At 38.4% G+C, this 25,750-nt stretch overlaps 1 protein-coding gene across 5 annotated transcripts in view; it reads left to right on the top strand.

The window, feature by feature from the left end:
• The window catches only part of UNC5D (unc-5 netrin receptor D), a 512,115-nt gene that overhangs the window by 273,210 nt on the left and 213,155 nt on the right, over positions 1–25,750 (top strand). For all 5 annotated transcript variants that reach the window (XM_033105078.1, XM_033105080.1, XM_033105081.1 and 2 more), the window contains exon 3: positions 6,406–6,549. In XM_033105078.1, the coding sequence (XP_032960969.1) occupies positions 6,406–6,549 (144 nt within the window). The remainder of the gene's footprint in view (positions 1–6,405; positions 6,550–25,750) is intronic.

Here is a 25,750-nt window from a genome sequence, read left to right as displayed (position 1 = left end):
GTGATCTCCTCTAACAAGAGGGGATTTTAGTGACTGCAGGAATGGAAGGTCATTGGTTGGCGCAGCAAAGATGGAAAGCATGACTGTGTTTCTCACCAAGTTGTGAGGATGATGTCTGAATGAGTCATTCACAGGGTGCTGTCCTCTAAATAACCCTGTCATGTTTACTCATGTCCCCTCTCTCTGTTATCGTGCAACACTATCAAGTTAATTTGCTTCCCTCTGTCAGAAGAAACTGGAGAGCTTGGGTATATTCTTAGTTTCTGTACTTAAGATTGAACTTGTGGTACTTCTGAGGAATACGTGAAGTGGTGATTATCCAGGGGAAACTAAAGAGTTCATTACGCATAGTGCACATTCAAAGTGTGACTATTTTTTTTTAATCAAAATACGTTTTAATCTTGTTGCTAGGATGAAGTGGCAAAGGACATTTAGCCCTAATTAAGCATCTGCCAGTAAAATGAAATATAGTTCTACCTTTTAATTATCTACATTTAATTTATTATTTTCAGTAGCTTGTTGGCCTGAAGACAACTAAGCTCTCCCAAGAAACGAGGCATGATTCCATGAAAATGCTGCCCTATGTCTCAGAGTTATGAAATTTCAAATATGTATCAGATTTATGTGTCCTTACCAGAGCCTTGCCCTGACACAAGCTAAATCTTAGGTGAGGACAGAGCCTTCAAGTGGTAGGTAGACTGGCACCCATGCCCAGAAGCTTTTGCTGATGCTATGGAAAGGATAAAAGCCCCTCTCATGTGATCTTGTTTCAGTCTGCACTTCTATCAAAGAGATTGTTATATCGCATTGCCAGGGCAGGCTGAAATATCTCCCCCTCTCATCTGTAATCTCCCTGAGGGTAGAGCACCTGGCACAGTGGCAGGCACATATGAGGCACTAAATAGATTTCTTCTTCTTTTTTTTTTTTATAATGTATGTCACAAATGATGTGGAATCTTTGATCTATTTCCTATGGTATGCAATCTATGGCAAAATAATAATAGAAATGGAAATAATAACATGGTGTTAAGATGAATAAGGTAATGCATATGATGGCATTAATAAAAATAAATTAATTACACAAAGGATATAATAATTAATAACGCTAAGGACAATATGTTATTCAAATTATGGGAACCCTACGAGTATTCATTGCTCAAGCATATTTTCTAGGCTCTAACCCTGGACTAGTAAGAGATAAGTGAAAAACATTTCTTTTTCTGTAAGTGGTACATTCACTTCTTCCAGCTTTTTGAATAGGTTGCTTTCTGCCTTCTCAGAAAACAGTGGAGTAAGGAGAGCCTAGCTCAGAACCAAAGCCAAGCGTGAGAGGACCTAAGCTACCTAGGAAGATGACAGTCCATTGGAGAAGTTTCTTTAGTATGAGATGGTGGCTTTTCATGGGGAGTTTGATTATTTTTCTCTCCCAGAGAATTGAGCAAGGCCCTGTGCTACTTATGAAGTTGTTTTGGCATAGTTTTTTGGAACTTTGTCTATGGAAAGCTATATAATCATTCTCTTGGTTAATCCTCAATCATGAAACATTACAATGTGGAAAATCAGGAGCAGGTTAAAACAGTGGTCTAAAATGGCCCCCAGAAATGGGTTCCGAGACTAGGATGAAAAAACAATTGATCACAACCTAGTTTTGCTGGTCTCTTACTGTTTCCATGGAGTTTGGGAAATTAAAAACATCTTGGAGGAGGAAGAGGAATTCTCAATTCCCTTCTCAAATTTAGTTATTCAGTTTAGCAAGCCAAGCATCCTACTACAGAGAACTTTCAAACAATTGAAGACTATAAAGCTGTGAGGGGTGGTAAGCATCGGGAGAACTGTGTCGAGTCCTTCTCCAAGAGCCCATCACCAGGTGTGTCTGATAACTGGTTGGCAACAGCGATAGCCGGGGCAGAAGGCTGCTGATGGGCTTGGGGGAAGTATGATAATGAGCAGTAGAGAAAAGGCGTGGGGACAGCTGTTAGTAGGCGCTGGGCTGCAGTGGGCATGGTGCTGAATGTTAAATACTGTTCCAGAATGATTTGTCTACAGAGCAAGTTAGCACTGAGACTCAGAACACTTCTTATTAAAATTTGACCAGAAATAAATTATTTGCATTCTTTTTCTCTTTCTGTATCTTTCTTCCTGTCTTCTATATTTCTCTTCTTTGAATAGTGAAGCATATAATTTTCAATTAGTTTGAAAATTCTCTGACTTTTAGTCTCCCAAAAGGATTAGACCTGCTAAGAGTAACTAGTGTTTTCTATCTGATAAGTAAGGGGATTACAGCAATAATGGCTGTCAGCATTTTTCTCATTTAAACAAATAAAGCTGACAAATGATGAAGCTCTGTGCTGTTCTGTTATGTTTAGTACATGCAGAGCAATTATTCAACTGCTGCCAACATTAGTCTATCTACAACTAAACCATCCAACAGCGTAGAAAGCTTATTAGCATATCAGTCCTATAGTCATATTTTTATATTCTGTAAGACTCTGTTCCATAACAAAGGCCGATGGTTATAATTTGCACAACAATTTAGAGGTTTGGATTTTTCCATGCTTATTAAAGTTACACAAGTTATCAGGTGCAATGCTACTCTTATTTATGAGATGCCATCTTCTATCTGCCTGGAGTTTTTGCTCCCATGTAGCATTTCCTTTGAACAAGTTAGCTGCCATCTCTTGAGATGCAGAAGTAGATGGCTATCTCTGCAGCACTACTGGCTGAATTTCAGTGGAGGCGGGTGGGTGAAGGTTTTCTTAAATAGAGTCGTTTTCCACGGATGTTTCTCATGTGTGTATATAATATTATATATACATATATAACTATATATAGAGAGGTTTTTTTTTCTCACTAGACAAAGCTATAGTGAAGATTTGAGAGTATACTAGTTTTAATATTTTTATCTTTTTTAGTAGAGTTATTTCTAGTTATTGTAGAGAAAAATAGAACAGATACAAAATATTCAGGATTTTCCAATGGTTCTCCTAGAGGGGCTGGTTTGACAAGATTGATGATCCTATGTTAGAATAAGAAGGCCTAATCCAGAGAGATAATATACTTTGGGGGGGGGGGGATAATGATATCACTTGTGGCCTTTTAAGGAAGCCTTCTACCCTGATGATACCTGAAGGAAAAATGCGCTGTTTGGAAAGAGTTGTTCTGTATTTGTTTTGTTTTTCCAGTCTCATGGTGCGACTCTGTTGATGACCTGGAACTGAGCCATCCTAATGTTCAAATTATGACTTCAACGTTTTCCTCTCAGCTGTGGTTAGTCTGAATGAGGGGTTGCAAAACTGCCTGACAAGAATGGGTTACAGACAGTTATGACCTTCCTGGTTAGGGTCCATGTTCTACTGTTTATGCTTTACAAAGCAAATGTACTGCTGTCTGTCATGTGTAATAACTGTGTTTTCTGGTTTCTGTATTTGGTGCTCTGACATCTTGGGGCCTTGCTACCCTCCTTAAGGGTGGCTAATGTCTAGAGAGAGCAAACAATTGGCCTGTACGCATGCCTTTCACATACACACCAGCCAATCTAGAGCTTATTTTATCCCCAACCACTTGTTTTATTGAGCTCTTATACTCTGGGTCAATATTCCCCGGCCCTAACCCCAGGACCAGGTAGCAAACAACTAGGGACAATCATTATGTCCCAAGCCCACTGAAGCTAAGCAATTCTAAACCTATTTACCTTGCCTCTCCCATTCCTTTCCATGGAAACCACAAAACCGTTTCTTGCCCATATTTTCCCCCACCTTCTGTCTCCTGACTGATCCTGATGCTTCCTCGTGTGGCCCAATATGATGTGCTGTGCCACCGTTTCTAGGGATTTGTGAGTGTGATTTCTTTTTCCCTTTTACGACTCTCATTTCTGTTTCTGTATGTCTTACCATACCTCCTTAAAACAGATCGCAGGTACCCGTAAAGCGTCATGGTGCCTAGCTTAAATCATAGTAAGTTTTGAAGTTTCAATGTGTAAACTTCCTGCTTTTTAAACATGATAATCCTGAATCATTTTGAGATGGTGTTTGTCTTCATTTCCAACTGAGTGAAAGCTGATAGCGTGGATATTCTTAAAAGATGGAGAAAGTAGAAACAGACTTGTTTCCCATTAGCTTGAACACATTTCTGACCTTTCAAACTTATTGAATGCTTCTTCAGTGAGACCCCTGATTCCCAAATGGGTGTATTCTGTCTCGATAGGTCTCCCTATCCTGCAACAAAGGAGCTCCATCATATTAAAATTAGTCTACCTTGCACCTAGATGCACTGGTTTGATATTCTCTCTCCTCCCTTTCACTATTCAAAGTAGATTTGCACCAAATCAAAGAGAACAATATTAAGCAGACTAGTTCCTTATTTTTATTTATTCAGGCTTACTTTCTAATCCCCCAATATGGGTGCTGCACCCCAGTCTGCTTGCTGTCCTAGCCATTTTTTTTAATCTTAGTTTGTCGTCCTTTTCTGTGATATTGTCTCTTCCTCTTCACCTGCCAACTCCGTCTTCTTCTTGCCCTTGTCCTACCACTCACACTTTTAAGTGCAAAGAGGGAAAAAAAGCTGTAACAATAGCAACAATAAAAACACCTCTCAGACGTCTTTCCTATTCAATACAGGAGACAGCTTTTTGGATTTTTCCATCTCTGACAGGGAAAAAGGTGTTCTTCTTCACCTTACACAAAGAGTGGAAATGTGAATTACCAACTGTCATTAAGGTGGTTTTTCTATATGTGGTACCTCCCACAAATTTAGGAATTATAACTCAAACTGTACTCGGTGATATATGTGACCATAAAGCTATCTCTCATCATGCCCTGTAAATAATATGTTATTGATTGGGTGTAAGGGAATGTTCCCCTAGCCTGACTAATCCTACACCTCCATTCTTATTCTTTAAATACTACCACCACCTGAGATACCATCATATTCCACCTCCTCTAGCACAAGTTCCTGGCTCATTTAGGTTATACAGAGGATTCTGTCCCTTAAACTCCTTTTGAACTTAAAGGGGAAAAAGCATAGTTATGTATTTAATATTCCTTTAAATGTTCCATGTTAGTCTTATTTCCATAATTAAGTATAAGCACTTAAAATTTGGGGACAGAATTGAATTTTTGAGAGTGGCCTGCACATAGTGGTTTTGGTGGAAGACAGATCTAGGTTCAAACGCCACATCTTCTATTTACAGCTTGTGTGGCTGTGGACAAAAGACTTCGTCTCTCTAAGTCATAGTTTCCTTCTCTGCAAAGTGGGGATGCAATAGCATCATATTAATCCGTGTATTGTGGAAATGTAATGAGTGAATAGGTTAAAGGCTTATCATGATGCCAGGCACTGAAATGAAATTGAATACGCATTGCCCTTCCTCTCCCATGTTGCCTATCCCAGAATAAGGCCCAGCCTTGGCAAATGTTTGCTGTATGGAGAGAGCCTACTGACTGAAAAGGCTGCTGCCCTGCCTGGGATGATTTAACTAATATGGCCAGTGAAGACGGTGCCCTTCCATTCTCGGCACTCTATGCAAGGTGACTGTCCTTGGAAAAACGGCCAAGAATCCTTGCTCAGAGGTTTGGAAGAAGCTCACACTCCCCAGTAAGAAGCACCAGCACATTCTCTGACTACTAGAAGGAGAATGCAAAGTACATAATAATAATAATAATAATAATAATAATAATAATAATAATAACAACAACAACACCAATAACAGAATAATATTAAAAAGTCAAGGTCTTCATTTTATCCCATATCACAGATGCCACCTTAGCCCCTCTTTCTACAGAAGTCTTTCTTTCCTTCATCTCCTCATGCCATTTCTCCTACGGATCTCCCTGAGTTCTCCTCTCAGAGCTTTGAGACTTAGTTCAACTTGTATGTATTGCATTTGTTGTCCAGAGGCTTTGGCCCTTTTTCGGACCCCCAGCCTGTGCATCCACCTTGTGCATATCTGATGTCACCTTTTTCTTCGAAGCCACACTGTTAGAGTGACCCTCTCCTGCTGCCATACTCAGGGGTAGGTACATTTAGAACATTTAGTCTTTGGGGTTGGTGTGTTGAGGCCTCTTTAGCCTCCCAGCTCTTTAGAATCCCAGCAACTCATTTAGTACTACATTCTTCGTAGTAGATTTTACACAAAGAAAGACAAAGAAAAAACATTAAGTCCAGATACTGTGGAAACTGTTCTATTGTATTGGAGGAACATTGGTGGGTGATATTTTTACACTTGTTCTTTCCAGCCTCCTCAGCTGTTGGGATTTAATTAGCAGTGATATATTATTGTCAAAGTAATTAAAACCTCTCCTTGATTAAAAACAGAATTGTTTAATTAACAAGAAAATGTTTGGCTAGCTTTAACTCTCTGCTTAAGAAATGTGACGGCCTCAGTGGATTCGCTCTCTCTCCCATCAGGCTTGCGGGTCCGTGAAGTGTTCATCAATGTCACCAGGCAGCAGGTGGAGGACTTCCATGGCCCAGAAGACTATTGGTGCCAGTGTGTGGCATGGAGCCACCTGGGGACGTCCAAGAGCAGGAAGGCCTCCGTGCGCATAGCCTGTGAGTACATCCTGGGTGACCTTGTCCTGTGGGAACACCGACAGGACTTCAGTAGAGTTGAAGAGGGGCTTTGACATGACAGGATGCTTTTGCAGAATATAGATTCAAGGACAGCAGAAAACAATCAGTACTGTCTCTCCCTCCACGGAATGTACTCTTTTAAAATTGTGCTTTAAATGTTTGATAATTTCCTCTGGAGTACAATCAGCCTATCAGTTTGGCGAAGAGATTCTGCCTAGATTGTCAGAGTGCAGGTGTGTCAACAATGCCTGGCAAAATGGTTTTCCAGAGAAAGAAACCCATTCGAATGGATTCTGCTGTTCGTCATCAATGACAAAGTTCAAGGGGCATTGAGGGGAGATGCCCTCAAGATAGAACAATGACTGTTTACTGTACTTGTCGGCAAATCTGCAAAAATAAGACATTAAAGATTAAGGGATTTTTATAGCCTACTATTAAACCTCTTCTCTCTGAATCTTAAAACATGGAGATGGGTTTTAAAACTGCATTTGTTTGACCCAAGTAGGACTTAAAAAAAAAAAAAGAGATACTTGGGGGGAAAAAAGAAAATTGCTTTTCAGGAGAGTCCAAGATTTATCATATTTCAGCGTCAGTGTTTTTATCTTCTCAAACATATTGAGAAATACACAAATTTCCTTTCTCCTCCTTTAAAGTATCTTCATCTCACCCACCTCCATTATCCCACCCCAATGGGTGCCCATAAAACCTCCTTTGTGTGCTCAGGAGTGTAAAAGCCCCTCAAGAAAGAAATTGAGAGGTGGAGAGCAGAGATGGTTATTGTTGTTTTATTCAAATGCTGCCTTTTGAGAGTGCCATAAAGAATATGGGACAAGGGGGATTTATTTGAGGACTCAAGGAATTCTTCATAGCAGATGTCGATGGTTCAGGGATTAATAATAGCAGTGAATTGCTATTTGCAGAGACATTTATGTTTCTTGGGAAATGAAATCTTCCTCTCAAAATATGCATTTTACCTTCACTGTACTGGCAATTTAGGAGGCCCTCTCCTGGGTGTTGACTTGGCCCTAGTAGTCTAAGGAGAAGAGGTCATCTTGTTAGCTGTGCTCTTGCTGTGAGAGCCATGGGAGACATTTTTCCTATAGTTATTTAGTTAATTTTAGCTAACAGATACTTTAAAGTAGCTGAGAGAGGGAATATATTTGATTTTACTTTCCCTTAACTCATCCAGTTCTGAACTCTCTCCATGGCCTTAGCCAGGCTAGCTGGGGTATTTGACACTAGTCAGGGTGAAGCAGATTATCCCCGGGGTTCTGTCTGAAGAAATGAGAGACAAAATAGCATATGGGATTTCCACACCAGTTACATCAGTTTCTGTCTCAATGTCACTTCCCCCTTCTTCCTCTTCCTTTGCTTCTCTGAGGCCCCCAGTGATCTATTCTTTGAATTACTATAAATAACATCTCACTAATCTGTCCACCTCCAGTCTGTCTCACCTCCATACATGCTCATTTAATTCCTCATTGTACCGAGCCTTTCCCAAGCCTGCTAGAAACCTCCAGCGATTTCCCCCTCGCTTACAAAGTTTGGCAAAAAATGGCTCAAACCCACCTTTCCTGATTTTGTGTAACCTTTGATCCCGTGCACTGAGCTTCATCCTTCCAAGCCCTTGGCTGTTCTGCACGTCCCTCTCTCGCTGACATGTGCCTTTGCCCCTGCATTCTCCAGGTTCACACATGTACCCTGGTGGTTAAGAACCCAGACACTCGAGTCCCGTTGATGTCCCTTTCCAGCTCCACTACTTACCTTTTTGTGATGGTCGACAATGTATCCCTCTGTGTCTCAATGTCTTTAATGATGAAAGGGTGCCTACATCATAGAATTATTGCAAGGGTTAGAAGTGTTGATAACTATAAGTGTTTAAAACTTTACCTGGCACAGAGTTAGCCCTTATCAATTACTAGCTATTATTTTACGAAGTATTTGATCCTCCCTAACATCAGCACCATTCACCAGTAGGAGTGCTAATACTTAAACTAATTGAACTGAATTGAAATTTTAGTGCCTTAGTAATTTTTCTGCAGATCATGGTTATATGAACTCTAAAAATCCATTCTAGGCCAGCTCTAGTTGTCCAACTCTCCCATGGTAGGATCAAAGCATGTTTAAAATACAAAACACTTTTCTCTTCGCAACTTTTTAGAGGCATCAGATACTTTTGTGGTAATAAATCTCTTCAGGAATTGAAAAAATAATAATTTTGTCATTCTTGCATATGATATATATACATATGAATATGATAAAGACAGGATTTTTAAGTAATAAAAAACAGAATATCATTAAAGCCTATATTATGTAATTAACAATGTAATCTCTAATAGTAATTTACAACGTATTTTTAATTTCTTCCTATGGAGTAAGTTGCAGATTATTTAATTTATTTAAAATTATATATGCAAGTCAAGACATGATTTGTCATTAACTATTGCGTCTGACTTGGGGACCAGTGTACATTAAAATGTAAATTGAAATTTAACTGTGTTTAATGGCATCGTAAGTGGAGGGAAAAAATGTGCCTTTAGGACCTTGCTTGGAATTCTTGATTTGCTTGTAGAAAAAACAAAACAAAAAACACTTCTTTTTTTTAATAACTTTCATGTTTTGTGAAATAAGAGATTTCTGGCTGCTATTTGCAAGCAATTCCCAGCAAATAACACATTGCACATGAGGATAGTCTTTATTCCCAATAAATGAAAAGCCAAATTGGATATAATTGTCACCATGTTTTTTTCTTTTTAAGATTGGTTTTTAAAGTACTAAAGACATCTTAATGTGCTAAATAAGGATTTTGATAGATGAATGTATCTTATGAATCTGATGACAATTGTCTTGAGGGAACTTTGCAATATTACTATCAGTTTTATATTATTCATTAAATTATTGTAGCTCAACATCAGAGCGCCTAATGCTTTCTCCATTTAACCAATGATCCATTAAAAACTTAACAATTTCAGAACCACCGTGGGCAAAAACTTCATGGCTGCTGGGACATTCAACTGAGGGATGTATTGACTAGAGTGTCTTGACATGATCAGGTTAACGGACCTCTGCAAAGCCCAGGAAACTCACTGGCCTGACATCCCTTAGAGAGCCTTTGATTTTTAAAGAAAAACAATATGTACACCATTTTTTAGTGTACATAACTCATATTTTTATTGAAAAGGACCAACCTGGTAAATCAGTTCAATATATAGATTTCTGGTTTCCACCCCAGACTTGTTGGATCAGACTCTGGAGGGAAGATCAGGGAAGCTATGTTTGCATGAAGTTATCCAATGATTCTACGATCAGGTTACTTTGGGATGCTTGTCCAGGAACAGTGTTTCTCATAAATGCATGTGCATGCAGATCAACTGGGATCTTATTAAAATGCAGATGATTTAATTACGATGGTTCAGTGAGTCCAGTCCAGATCGGAGATTCTATTTCTGAGAGTTCTGGGATGATGCTGACCCTGCCAGTTGGTGTGCGGACCATTCTTTGAGTAGCAAGACCCTGGAAAACCTTTAGAAAGCATTATTTGGAAAATGTTGATTTAACCCAGTCATCCAAGTTCATCAGTTAATAGCTGTTCGCTTATTCTTGTAATTGCATAGGTATTTTAGGAGTGCCTCAAATAAACTGCATATTTAAATTATATGTAGGATGTATCATTATACATAGATAGATGATATAGATACAGATACAGATACAGATACAGATACAGATACAGATATAGATATGTTCAGGAAAGTTAGGTGACTTGCCCAGAGGTCACCCAGCGGATGGCAGACCCGGAGCCAGATCTTATGTCCTTTCACCCCTCCCTGAGTGTTCTTGTTCCTAAGACATGTTAATTTCTTCTGATAAATGGGATTTTGAGAACCATAATAGAAAAGTTTGTGAGCTTTTGAATGAAACAGTGATTACTTCCCCATTGTGTTTCTGAGTAAATTGCATTCTTTCTTATAGTCAAGTTATTGCATCCACACACACACACACACACACACACGCACGCAATATATATATTTGTATATGCTTTTATTTATATGTACCTATATATTTAACTATATATAATTATATATTATATATTTACACATTTGTATTTATAGATATTGTATATACATTATATTATATATATATATTATGTTATTATATATGTGTATATGTACTTTTTATATATATGAAATAACAAAACATCACTCTCTTAGTGGCCATAGAACAGTATGCACCCAAAGTTCCTGTCACCTTAAACTTGTATTTTCCTTAATAATTCCACACTGTGTCAGAGATGTTGGCTGCCCATCCAAAGCCCTGGGGCTGGAGATAGCCAAGGCCCCATTTCAAAAGTGATTTTCTAAAGGTAAAAATAAATAAAGCCAACCCCCATTTTACTCCCACCAAGTTGGCAGAATTTCATCTCTAGGGAGTGACTCCCACAGGCCTGCTTTCTGTTTGTGTGATTCAATCAAGCTGGAGGTAGTCGGGCTGCTGTGGCATCTGTTACTTCTGCTGCTGGACAATTGTCAAAACTAGGAATATTCAATTATGCATAGTTGTTTATTTTCATGGGTGAACATTTGGCTGCTTAGCCATTGCTTTTCTTTCCTGTTTTTCTCCCCCCTTCTTCATCTGCTTACAAAATGTTTTGCCTATATCATTAACCCTTGGTCGGTCAATCCTTTGTTGATTCTTGGGCCTTTTTTTCATTATGGGAGTTGGGGTCGGGTTGGGGAGGAATAAAGGAAAGATTTGCCTGTTATAGTCACATAGCAAGTTGACTACTTGGAATAAAACACAGCAGGAAACCACTGTTTTGTTAATTTAAATATAGAAATAGATAAGTAAGTAAATAAAAAAATATACCTATACCTATGTCCCTATCTATCTATCTATCGTCTATCTATCTCTCTGTCTAGTGATACATCCTAAATATAATTTGAATATGCTGTTTATTTGAGGCACTCCTAAAATATCTATGCAATTATGCCAAGAATAAGTGAAGAACCTAAAAGGAGAATCTCATTTAAAAGCTATTAAACTCCGTGTCTACTTTTATAGGCACAGAGTAACAATGGTATCATTTCATTTATGTTTGGGAGAGGAGGTCATATCTTTTTGAAAACTAGAGAAGACAGACATCCAATTAAACCTCAAGTATGGATCTCAGCTTCCTGGCTTTGATAAATAATTTCATCTGCTAAAAAACTGTCAGTGACCCCCTCCGAATGGCAAAATATAAAAAGAAATAAATATAGGCACATCTGCCTGGTATTCAAATTCAGCCTGAACCTCCATTTCCAGCTTCATCTCCCACTGCATTCATACAAGCGTGCTGAGTGCCAGTAGAGTTAGCACAGCTTGGATCCTGGGACACGTGACTCGATTTCCCGCTTTGTGACATGCTCTTATTCTTTCACCTCCCTGGAGCATAGTCTCAGCCCCGTCTCACACTCTTCCTATCTCTTCCCACCTAATTCCTACATCTAAGGCCCATCTTACGTGCTGTCTCCATTATTAAACCTAGGTTAGCAACTCCCTTAACACTAATTGTCCTCAGGAGCCTGGCATATCAACTGAGCCATTGAAAAAGATAACCTTCTAGCATCTCCAGCTTCAAAAATAATAAAATCTAAATATCCACCTCTGAGTTATCATAGCACTCATTTAGTATTTCCCCCACGGTACTTATTATAATTTTCCCAGAATCATAGTTCTTTTGAAGTTATTTATAGATTTATTTTCTTTGTTAGAATGTAGCCTGCTTTAAGATTCAACTGCATTAACCTTGTTGTCTTGTTCTCTGAGCCTAGTACAGTGATGTATATATCATGTTTGCATTATCAATGCTTGTTTGGTTTGAAAAGCCATGCCTGTCAATACCAGCTATGGTTTTATGAAAGGGAATTTGTTAGCTGTGTGTCACAATTGTGTCATGGGGCTAACAGGGCATCTGGCTTCTGAGCGAATACCTAGCTCACACGGACATTATTATAAGGATCCTCTTTGTCCTCCCTGGCTTGAGAAGTACTCCTAATAATATTGCTGCCCTAAAGAAGTCAAAAGGGAACTGAGAGTAAGTGAGTCACTACAACCGCAGGACTCTGTGGTGTGCAGTATACGGCTATGGAACAGCCCGAGGCTGCCAGCTCTACCTGAATGATTCCCTTCCTCCCATTTTGCAACATGGAATTCACTTATGGGTTATGGAAAATATGTTAAGACCAATTCTCAGCACATGGTAGAAATTGCACAAAAGCTTGCAACCTCCCTTCTTCTCCCCAAGAGAAAATATTATTCTACTCTGCCAAAGGCCCATCCTTTCCTTTAGACTGAAAATAATTTGTATGACTATCACTGAAGGATATGAGAGTCCAGACCTGCAGATAAAGTTGTGCAATGTATGAGGGCACCTAGCTAAGGAGGGGAGTGAGGGCTGAACTGCAGCCTGCACTCCACCAGCCAGGCTGTCTACTCTGGAATGGGGTTGCCACCACATGAAGGAAGGGGCTGGTTTTTCCTGGCACATAGGTGCTGTTTTCTAGCCAAACCTTGTGCTCACAGGTGTCCATGTTACACAAAAGTGCCACATAGGCTTGTGACAACAGGACTGGGGACATAATTTGTGGTACAGAGTGCAGAATGAAAAAGCAGGGCGCCTTGTTCAAAAACCATGAGGAATTTCAAGCCATCAACATGAGAACATTAAATCACGTGGGGCACGTTCAACCACACTGGTCCCACACCCATGAAACTGGCTGTGGGTAGCAGTAGTGGTGATTGTTCAGGAAATCATTTCATATACGTAATGGTTCTATCAAAAGAGAGTAATTGCCCTAGAAAGGGATACATGCTTTGACTCCACATAGAATTGGAGACAGGATTAAACTGGGCATTTCTAGTTGTCAGCTTAATCCCAAATATGCCAGAGTTTTGCTCCAAAAGTCAGAGGCAGCATCACAGGACCTGAGTTTTAAAATGACATATTTGGGATTAAGCTGACAACTAGAAATGCCCAGTGATGGAATGTTCTTCCTGTGGTTACATCCTCCTGTGAGAATGGGTGACAAGGGATGTGTGTCTGGTACGAGGGATGTATCCTGTAGAAGGAATCACTGCATCAGATGAGTAGGTGCGGTATGCACTAATAGAGTTCTCTTAAAAATATTTTCATTTCGATGCCATTTCAGACTTTCAGAAAAGTTGGGAAATAGTGCAAAGAATTCCCTGGAGCCCTTTACTGATAATTTTCAAATGTTAACACTTTACCGCATTTGCTTTGGCATTATCTCTCATTCTGTGTTTACCTTTCTGTGTATTTTTATATAGACTATGAGGGTTTGTTTTTTGACTTGTTTAAGTTACAGAAATGATACTCCCTTTCCCCTAAATACTCCATTGTGTATGTTTTTTTTAAAAAAAATTAAAAATTCATTTTCTGACATAACTCTAGTATAATTACTAAGAAATTAACATTAATACAATACTATTATCTAATCTAGAAACCTTGTTTATGTTCCATCAGTTGTGCAGTAATGTCCTTCGTAACAATAACAAAAATACTAGATCATGGCTTACATTCATTTGAGGTTTCTTTAGCCTCCTTTAATCCAAATAATAATCCCTGCCTTCCCTTGTCATTCATTACATTGAGTTTTTGAAGTGTAAATGTCAGTTATTTTTCATAATGTCCCTCAGTTTGAACATGTAAAAAGCAAACAGCAGCCACCTAGAACCCGACCCCGACCCCCTGCCAAATCAGGGACAATTTGAGCATCAGAATAAATAATAATGAAGTATTGTAACTCGTTCAGTAGGAATCCATGAATCTGGGAGTGCCCGTCTAGTTGCTAGATGGGATGCTGCCCAACTTATGAATTGCTTAATAAAGACAATTAGGGGGGACAAATCTATTAATCTACACTGATATGTATTTTAAATGAATGAATGAATAACTAAATGGGTAAAAAGGGAGAGCTCTTCCTTATAGAAGAATGAATGCCTACATGTAGAAGGAATGATGGAACTGGAAAATCATTATTTAGCATCTATCATATTTAATTGATTCAGACAAGTATCAGATGCTAAACCTAGTGAATGAAAGTTTCAGGAGTAAGAGGATGTTTATATAATCTCAAAGTATCTCTCCGCGAGATACGTACTGATTACAAAGGGAGGATTTTGCAGCAGAAAATCCTGCCATACACCACTTTAATCAAGTGATTGAAGTCAATATGATCAGCAGTAGGGCAAATATTCAGTATATGTCTCCTGAGGTGACTGATGGAGAAGACTGCATCACTTCAGTGGTATTCCTTCCAAAAATATCTAATGTATATTTAACCATAGGAAAACATTGGACAAACCTAAACTGAGGAACATTTTACATAATATTCCATTTTTAACTACACACATCTCTCAAAATGCCAGCCTCGTGTGGAACACTGGTGGGTGCTCTGGGGATAAAAGAAGCCACCATAGACATGGTACATTTTTCTGAAGCATCAATTATATTCTGCTTTAGGTCAGTGAAATATAAACATGAATGTAGTATGGAGTAGAATGCAAATTTTTCTTGACTTGTGAAGAGGCATCTTGAAACTTCAAAGCCATTTATTGTGTGTATGCCACATCTTTTTAGGTTCCATCCATAAAATGTCTTGAGGATGTGAATTTATTCTCCTCTGCCAGTATGGACACTTCAGTAGGAAGTATGAGAAACACTGAACTTTAAGCAATTGTGATTCTATGAACAGAGTGGGATGATCTGTATGGATTTGATATAAATTGTGCTACCTTTGCTTATCGTGCACACAATTTAGTACATAACCCTTAAAGATGAGAACTACGTGGTAGCAAAAAAGCAAAAACTTGTATTTCTTACACTTCAAGGACTCCTCGATCTTGGTGATGTTATTCTTAAATTAGTTTAACATCCAGATTAAGGGCAAAGAGTGTGCCTTCTAGAAAAATAAGTGTCACAGGGATGCTAAGTAAGGTGTGGAAGTGTCATCTGTCCATGAATAATTATCTACCATGTTCTGGGTAGCACAACAATCACATTCCATCCTTTCCTTTGAAGAGTTGAAAGTCTAGTGAAAGGATATGTTTATAGACAAGTCTTTTCAATGGAGCACGGTTAGTGGTAAGTATGGTAAGTCTTAGGAGTCAACAGAAGGGACAATTTACTGTTCCTCGTTGTCTGAGATGCACTACTTGAGATAATTCCTAAGCAAGAAGAAAGGTTACCACTTTACAGAATTTGTTTTCAGGTTAAGGAAAAAGCTTGAGTAAAAAACACAGAAAGAACAGTATTGGAAACCCCTGGAAATAGAGTGGGAAAACAAGGAGATGGGGCTCCCAGGGACAAGATCAAGATAGGTCAGATTATGGAGGGGTTTGTGTTCTCTAAGAGTCTATGTGGTCTGGGGCCATTGAAGTGTCATAAGCAGGGCAGTGATGACAGTGATTTGGTCATATTTTCAAAATCTCCCACATTACTATTTGCCATAGCTGGAGAGATTTAAGAGGAACAAGACTCAAGGCAAGGAAGCTTTGTGCCAATCTATGAGACCGCTGATGGGACTTGAACTTTTGCACAGCTGGTATAGGTTAAAAAGGAAGAGGCAAATTTGAGGTTCCAGGAGGTGTCAGTGGCTGCTTGGCTGTACAGCTGAGGGGAAATAAGGTAGGAGTTTAGAGATTACTCCATGTTTGGAGCTTTCAAGTTTTTTGGCTTACGTGACTGAATTGAAGGTGATTCCATTAATGAGATTACTAATAGAGTAGAAGAAACTAGTGTGGAGAACAAGATACTGAGTTCCGTTTTTGATCATGTTATGTGTAAATTACCCGTGGAATATTCAGTGAACTGTTTTCATCATGCTGTTGTATTTTTGAGTCTGAAACCTGGAAATCAAATTCAAACACAGAACTGAGAGTCCTTGGCAAGTCAGTAGTCATTAGGATAGTAGATCTCCATCAGGAAGGTAAGAGGAGTAGGGCATTATCAGAATTACTTAAGATATTTTTCAGTACGACGCATTTACCACCCTACTCTCCAGCACCAAACTGCTGGTGAGGAGAGAAAGAGCAGCAGGCCTTGAGTGAAATTCTGTGAATGGTTAAGGCATGAGGAAGACTGAGGGGGGAAAGAAATGTTGAAGAGGCACTAGGAGATCCAAGAGGGAGTGGAGGTTTTCATAAAGGAATAAAGGGTCAATAGTGGCATTGTCATCACAAGATTAAGGTAAGAAGTGAGAAGGGTCAGTTAGATGATACGGACTTGGGCAAAGCCATGTAATGAAATAGAGTGATAGATTATACTGCATCTAGCTTCAATAAGGAATGTGAAAGCAGAGATGGTATGGGCAACCCTTTCCAAAATTTTACTAAAGAAGGAAAAGCTTGAGCAACAGCTGAGTTAACCATGTGAGAAAGAGGTGATGATTTAATACAAGCATGAAGATTAGATGGGCTTATATTTTAAAAACTTACCAACAGGGACTAGGAGTGGCCGAAAGAGTATGGAAGTAAAGTTCAGAAGATACAAGATTGAGTTCTGGGCTCAACGAAGGAGCTTTGTACTCTATTATAGTCTTTCCTAAAACCTGCTGCACATGAGAATCACATGTGGAGCTCTTAAAATTTAAGGTAACGTGGCCATGTTTGTGACCTATTGAATCCCAATCACTGGGAGGGGGAACCAGGAATGCTTTTGTCAATTTGCTGTCTTCTGTTTCCCTTCTTCCCGCTAACCATAATTCAGTTTCTTGTGTAGATTCTGCCCTCTCTGCCCACCTCTAAATATTGTAGTACTGTGTCTCTCCTTAATCCACAGACTCTCCCTAGGTGAAATTTTTTACTCTATGGCTGTAGGCACTGTCTATATTCTGCTTACTTTCAGCCCTGACCTTGCATCTTATCTCTCAATTTCTTTACTCATTGACTACCTAATATAATATCCAGTTGGATGTCTGTTGGTATCTCAAACATAGTGTGTCCCAAAGAAAGCTCTCTTGGTTTTCACTCCAACTCTCCTACCAACCTGTGTTTAGTCCCGCCTTTCCTGGTTCAGTATTAGCCCCTTAGGAGCTCAACAAGACCTAGCTGTTACATCTTTGATCCCTCTATTTCCTTTGGTCACATCCCTCCCAGTAGCAAGTCCTGCCAGCTCTATCTCCAAAACACATCCTGAATTTGTCCACTGCTTTCCATCTGGTACCAACACTTGTTATTTCTCTACTGTGACCATCTCACTGCTTCCACTTTTGCCATCTTAAAATTCATTCTCCACACTGCAGCCTGAAGGATTATTATTTTTATGTATGTATGTATGCATTTTTCAATACAAACCAGACCACACTGTTCTCCTAGCTGAACTTCTCCCACTGGCTTTCCAAACTCCTTGATATTGGCTCCATAAGAATTAGCCAGCCTCCTCTTACTTTTCCTTTACACCGCAATGCTCCCCTTCATTGTTCCAGCCACAGTGATTTCTTTTCTCCCTCAGATACCCATAATTGTCCCTATTTCAGAGGCTTTTGTTACTTCCTTTTCCTGGAAAGCATCCCCCATACCTCTGAATGGTTGTTTCTTTCTCGTCCGTTTTAGTTTTATCTGGATTATTCGTTAGGTCTCTTTATAAGATTTAATATAAAATATGGATTTTTGTTACCAGTAAGGTGAACTTCTGACTGAAGTGATCTCTTAGATCCTTCCTGTTCTGGCAAGATCGATTGAGGGTGAAGCAAAATGCAGTTTAGCTTCCTTGTACTCAGTTGCTCTATGCAGCCAAGCAGGAGTCAGGAGTGCTAGATGTTTGGTGGCATATCCCTTCGTTTACATGCTCAAGACACTTGACTACATCTTGTCCTGGCTGACCTTCCTGGCCTCAAGGAGACCTGGGGTGGGAGGAGGATCAAAAAGCTAACAGTGTGGTTAAAAATATGTATTTCTTCTTGCTGCTGTGCTGGCTTTTTCTTTTTGACTCTTTCTCCCCTCCTAACCCTCCACCTCTCTGCAGTACTAGTACTGAATTATAATGAGGTAGTGAGTATTAAAGCTTAAGGTTATTTTTAGGTCATTTCTTTTTAAACTCCTTGCTAGTTCATATCCTTCTAATTTCCTGTGGAGGGCTGGGAGAGCACTGAGGAAAGTCCGGAATGATTCTCCATTGTCTGTGTTGCTCCTAAAACTCTGTCCCATCAACCGTGGAGTTTGGTTTGCATTTGAGTGTTCATCAGGGTGCTAAGCTACAGATGAGACTTAGTGCTGCTTGTCAGGATGTGGGTTTCAGCAACATCATGGGTAGGGAATCCTGACAGTAGAAAGATAGGCAGCGTAATCTTTCTATACACTTCTTGAGAACTGAGCAGCCTTAATGGTCAATGGTTTCTGGGACTGTACTGTTTTGTGTTGTTTTTTAAATTTGTTTGTTTATTTACATCAAAAGCACTTTGGTTCAGTGGCTATTTCTGTATTCACCTAAGAGTCAATATTCCCATCAACACAGTAAGTAGAACAATAGTACTCTCAGACTGACATGGATATTTTGTCCCCAGAGCTTTCAGTGGAAAATGATGTAAAGATACAAAATGTGAGTCATTAGCTTTATTTTAATTTGATTTAATGCCTTAAAAAGAAGGGAGCTGAGAATTTCTAATTTTTCACCTAATAACTGTTTCCTATTAAAGATTGTTGAGATCTGCTATTTAGGTCAAACTTCAGCTGCCCTTTATATATTGACACAGCCAAATCAATATAATCAATGCACAGAAAGTACCTTTTATGGAACATGGAGACAAAGCAAACCTTACAAATCCCCACTGCTGAGGGAAGTGGTGCTGAGTGGCTTCTGAGACATAGGTGACCGTGTTATATCCCACATGTGCCCACTATTGTGTTAATTGGACCAAGAATATACACTGAGGCAGGTTAGCTGCTTGAATACACTCACTCAAGTGTACTCACTCAAGAGACTCACTCAAGAAGGAGAAAGTGATTATGCACTTGGATTCTTGCTCTTCTGAGTATGATTTGATTCTGAAAGAATCAGTTGTTGATAGTGGCAACAGAAAGGGAATGACACAAGGAAGCAGGTAGTATTGGTCCTGAGATATCAGAAGCCATGAGTAAATGCAAGCAACAGAAAAGCAGAAGCCATTATGACAGCATAGAGCAAGAGGCAATTAGTTAGGATGAGATAGAAGTGACAGAAGCAACATCTGTGCTAAAAGGACTATGAAATCATACAATTGATGGAATTATATCAGATCTCTTCATCCCCTCGCTTGGCCATGTTACTGTCTCTTTGAGACTTGCTTGTTTGTTCGTGATCCATACTCTTTCTTTCAAGCCTGGTCTGTGGTCTTTCTTGGTTTGTAATCAGTCCTCGACTCAATATTAAGATTCTCGTCTTCTTATCTTTCAATAAATCTTCAATTTTTAATGGAATCTGAATGGTGTGTGTGTGTGTGTGTGTGTGTGTTCTTTTAAACAAGAGGCCAAATACAGTGGAATGTATTGAGTTGGGAATAGCTCAGCAGAGAGCAGGTCAAATTAGTGCTCCGAGCATTCTGTAAAACTGGGTCTGTTTCTGCCCAGCACAGTGTGTCCCTACTGTTGGATACTGTCATTGCAGCATCACTGTTGCCTGTCAAACTCTGCTACTTGCTGTGAGAGGGATAATGACACGCAAAGCTAGTTATAAAATGATTTATTGATAACAGCAGAGGAATTGCAGAGCACAGGGGATCTAACAAAGCCCAATGTTATTCTATGGCCCTGAAAAGCAACCTTGAGGAGTCTCTGCATGAGAAGACCCCCCTGCCTTTCGCCGAACTCCTTGCTGTCCCAATAAACAGAGCCTGCTCATTACCTGGCACCAGCATGGGGTTCGGAGCAACATGAAGAGTCCCATGCAATTCACCTATGGCCAAAGGTGTCCCTTCTTCTCTATTGCTGCAAGATTTACTCAGCAGGAGTTACGTCTGTACTGTTTAGAAAGCTTAGAAATGAAAAGCTGTCACCTGTATGTCCCTGACATATGGGAATCTACATGTGGAATTATTTCTTAGTGCCTTTTGTCCTTCAAGTAGACCCTCAAAATCAACACTAGAAGACCCACAGCAAACACCTGAAATGAATGAGAGGAGCAGCATAGCGTTACTATGGATCAGTGAGTCAAGAAAAGCGTAGAATCCATGGATCTAAGCAAGGCACAAGGTTTAAGCCAGGCTGACGAGAGAAGCAACTATCATGTGCCAAATACAATAAGACTACCATTGAGGCAAGAACTGACCTGACAGGAAGCCTTTTCTATGCTTCCTTTGGGAACTGGAGCTAGTAACTGACTTCTCAGGCCGTAACCATCCAGAGCTGGAGATTGAGGCAGAACCAAATGGGGGTACCAGGCCTTGACTTTCGTTTTGCTGGCGTCCATCTGTTCGACATTTGAACCAGCACTTTTATTACAATTGATCTGTATTTGGCTAAGTTACAAATTCCTTTTATGTATGACAAATGGGGTTTATTGTTCCTTCAGAAAAATATGGGTGGGAAAGATTCAAATCTGATTTGACGATCAGCATAGTTGGACATTAATGGGACATTGTACCATCCTCCTGCAATCTTAACAAATGACTATGACCATGCCTATTAAAAAAAAATGACTATGATTTTTCACTGGCTGATTTGGTTTGAATGTGTAAGTTATTTTTATTCCATTGCGTTAACTGCCGGAACACTGAATGAGCCGAGAACTCCCTGGCGTTGCTGAGCTGCAAAGAACTATTATTCACAATTGAATTTTTATTGATTTTGTTGTGCTACAATGACTTTTCTAACATGGTAGCTTGAAAGGAAAATGAGGAAAAGGCCAAATAGGGTATGCGGTGAGGAAAGGGAAGCTGCTGCTTCCCGTGGCCCAGCCCCACGTGGACTGCGGATTTGGCAGGTACAGCTGACTCGGGATGGTCCTATTGCTGATTACACGATTTACAAGTTAGTCAAATACCTGGCTTCATCACCTTTCCCTCCTTTTCCCTTCTGACATCTTTGTTTCTAGTCATTTGGGGCCTTGTTGGCATTTCACTGCAGAACTGAACAGGGCAACGGACTGAAGAAGGAGCAGAAGTAAAGTAATGAGGCCAATTGGCCAGTTCTGATGATTGTTAGTATCATTCTCACACACACACACACACACACACACACACACGTACACACACATATAAAAGTGAGGATAAATAGGTGTTACTTTAATATCATTGTAGTGCATTTATTTACGTATTTGCTTTTCCTAGTCATCTTAACTATTGGAGACTTAGTTGTATATCATTTTATAGGAAACATTCAAATGAGTTGAAGTGGCAACTCCTTCATTCATTCAGTCAGTCAACAAATATTTATTAATGAGTGACTACTACATATGTTTCCAGGGGCTAGAGGCAAGGCAGTGAACAAAACAGATGAAAAATTGTGTCCTCATATGCACAGATTCTCATAACTAAAATCAAATTAAAGAAGAATATTTTAGAGTTCACTAAAGATTTAAAAATAGAATGCATCCTTCTTCCTTCTTTAATAAATAGGCACTGTAGGAGTAAAACTTGGTACAATAAAATGAAGCAAAACTTATTTCTTCCCTTGCTTCTGACTGAGTTTAGTCTAGTTTAGAGAATCTCAACAGTTAATAGGAAAGGGTGTTTTGGATGCTTTTGTTTGTTTATTTGTTGTTTGTTTGTTTTTTTCTGGTTATAAGAATAATCCATGTTCACCCCAGAAATTTTGGAAAATATATAAAACAGATGAAGAAGGTAATTAATATACCCACAATCATCCAGTAGAAAATCTTGGAAATATTGAGTGATTTCTCTTTAGGATTTTTCACAGAATGTCTATTGTAATCCCACACCAGTTGCTATTTCACAAATTTTAAATCTTCAGTCTTGATGTGCATGTATGCAGTTTGGTTCAGTTCCCTTATACAAAATAACGTGACAGTTATTATTTTCTTCTTCCCATAGACCATGATTATAAGTGAGATCAGAAGGGGGAAATCTGTTTATATTCCACCCTCTCAGTATGTATGAATAGAAGACCAAGTCTAATAAAAGAGTGTCCTTATGTGGTGTGATAACTTATGGAAAGAGAGGTAGCTAGGCAAGCATCTTGCAGAGACTTGCAAGAAAGAAAAATATATATGTTAAAAAAAAAAAAAAGCCAGTCAAATCCTGATTGAAACAGTAAATGAGGTCTGGTGTGCATTGTGTAGGCCTGTGAGCTGCGGTGCCACTGCTTATTTTTCTCTGAGAAACTTTACTGGAATAACAGAATCACTCACTAGATTAAGGTAGTTCCCACTGTGATACATTTTTTACAGAACTTTCTATTTCCCCTTTTCATTACTCATCCATATACTTTATAATTTCTTGTTTAATGTCTATTCTCCCTGCTGAAACATACACTGTGGGAGGGATGGAGTGGTCTGTGTCAAGTTCTGTAACTTGTCTGGCACAGTGGCTAGCCCATGGCCAACAGTGTGTGAGGGAAGGGGGCTACTGCACATTGACTGAAAACCTGAAGATAAATTAACTGCTCCCTACTGAAAAAAGTTCTTAATGCCGATGTACCTACTTTGATTTGGAAGTAGATACATTCTATGAAAATATAATTACTACATCTGGAGGAGGACCGTTCTTACATATTAAAATATATATTAGAGATAGAGATCATTCACTACGAAATATTTTATTTAGCAATTTTTTGAAACACTTGTAATTTTAAATATTTGTAATTAAACTTTTAATTTTGAGATAATTGTAAACTCACATGCAATCTATAAGAGCTAATAAAAAGAGATCCTGCATACCCTTAGCCAGCTCCCCTGAAAGGGAATATGTTGTAAAACCGTGGTCGTATTATAGTCTATTGACAGGGACCCAGTCGAGGTGGAGAACATTCACATCATTTCATGAATCCTTCATGTTGCCCATTTATGGGCACATCCATTACCCTCTCCTTAACCCCTGGGAGCCTTTCCTCTGTTCTCCATTTCTATGTTGTTGTCATTTAAATTACAATATATTAAAACTGAATCATGCAGTACATAAATTTTGGGGATTGGCTTTTTTTCCACTGAGTATTCCTTGACGATACATCTTGATCATTATTGTGTATATATATATATATATATATATATCAATAGTTCATATGTTTTGACTGTCTGAATAGGATTCCATTATATGAATGCACCAATAGATATTAACCATTTCTACATCATTAAATAGTTAGATTGTCAGCAATTGCTCAACAATATAAATGATGATTTGAGCTATATCACTGTACTACATTGTTCTTTATAGCTTTCTAATTATTTTCTTAGGAAATTTAAAGTAGAATTACTGAATCATATAAATGAACTCTTTTTAGTAATAGCTTTATTGAGATATAATCCGTGATACCTGTAATTAACTCACCTGCTCAAAGTGCACAATTCAATAGTTTTTAGGATATTCCCAGAGTTGTGCAGCCATTTCCAGAGTCCATTTTGGAACACTTTCATCACACCAAAAAAATAAAACTGTTCTTAATACCAGTGATACCTCTTTCACCCCACCCACCTAGGCAGCCCGAGGCAATCACTAATCTACTTTCTAAATACATAGCTTCTCCCACTCTAGACATTTCATATAAATAGAATTACACAATAAGTGGTATCTTGAGTCTGGCTTCTTTCATTTAAGATGTTTTCAAGATTCATCCATGTTGCAGCATCTATCAATGCTTCGTTTGTTTTTATTGCCAAATAATATTCCATTGTATGAATATACCATACATTATTTGTTCACTCATTAGATAAGGAACATATAAATTAACTTTTAAAGTAATTTTTATACATATTTCAGCTTGTCCTTCATATTTACCCATTTTCATTTTTTTCTAGCAGTATTTGAGACTTTGTAGTTTCCCATACTCTTTCTAACACTGGAAATTACTTGAATCAAAGAAACACAAAGACTGTTTGCAAGAGGCAAGGAATATATTGATGCTTTTTAAGTGGACGTTTCTTTAATAATTACTGATATTAGCCCTTCTAAATATCTTTATTAGCCATTTATGTTTCTTTGTCGGTAAATCCTGTTTTCATGCCCTTTTGCCATTTTGATTTTAAGGTATTTATCTTTCTCACTTAGTTTCATAAGCATTCTTTATACATTCAGACTGGTAAGCCTCTGTATATAAGTGTGCTTATAATGTTTTAGATAAAAGCAATTTTTAATTTTGACAGAATGGTATCTACCAATCACTACCTAAGTGTTTGTTCTTCAATTTTAGATTCAGAAAGGCATTCCCTATCCTAAGATCCAATAAGTATTTTAATACTTCTGTGGTTTTGTGTAGAAAATATTTTTATTAAGATGGGATTTATTTTGTTATTAAAGTAAGACATAAATCTAACTTTATCTTTTTCTCCAAAAGAACATCGTAATGCCTCTCTCATTTCATTTATATGTCACTTTTATCATATACTAACTTGCTACTTTTATTTGAAAAATGCTTTAGTTTATAATTAATTTGTTTATCTGGTTTATGACAAAACCACCCCCTTTAATCATCATGGCTTTATAATAGCCTTTAGTAATATATAATCTGTATTAAGTTGTATTATGCAACCAATGTTCTTAAAATGATTTTGCACATATTAGTTTTTAATTCTCACAAAAACTATATATAATAGGAATTATTATCCTTATTTTATAGATGAGGAAATTGAGGCAAATAAAGATAAAGATGCTTATCTAATCAAGGTGCTAGTAAGTTGAGGACCCAGAATTCAAGTAGATACTCAGGTTCCAGCGCCACTCTCTTCAGTGGTATGCAGTATTGCCTGCTGGATTTCTGAAACACATGACCTAACCCTTTAAATTATTATTGTTAGTTAGTTATTATTCACGTTAATGATATGTTACGCATTTCTTTTTCCAGAGTTTTTGGATAATTACATGGATATTTTAGCTATGTTATAAAAAGTATTTAGATTTAAATTTTTAAAGTAATTTTGATTGCCCACTGCCAAGTTTTTTTAAAACCACAACTTCCAAATGCGTAATTCATTATTTTGAGTGTCTTTCCATTAGTTAATTTAAAAAGATAATGTTTTCAGGAAGGGTGTATGGCCAAT

The sequence above is a fragment of the Rhinolophus ferrumequinum genome, chromosome 4 (assembly GCF_004115265.2).
Source record: "Rhinolophus ferrumequinum isolate MPI-CBG mRhiFer1 chromosome 4, mRhiFer1_v1.p, whole genome shotgun sequence".
Classification (NCBI taxonomy): Eukaryota; Metazoa; Chordata; class Mammalia; order Chiroptera; family Rhinolophidae; genus Rhinolophus; species Rhinolophus ferrumequinum.
This window is presented reverse-complemented; position numbering and strand designations above follow the sequence as displayed.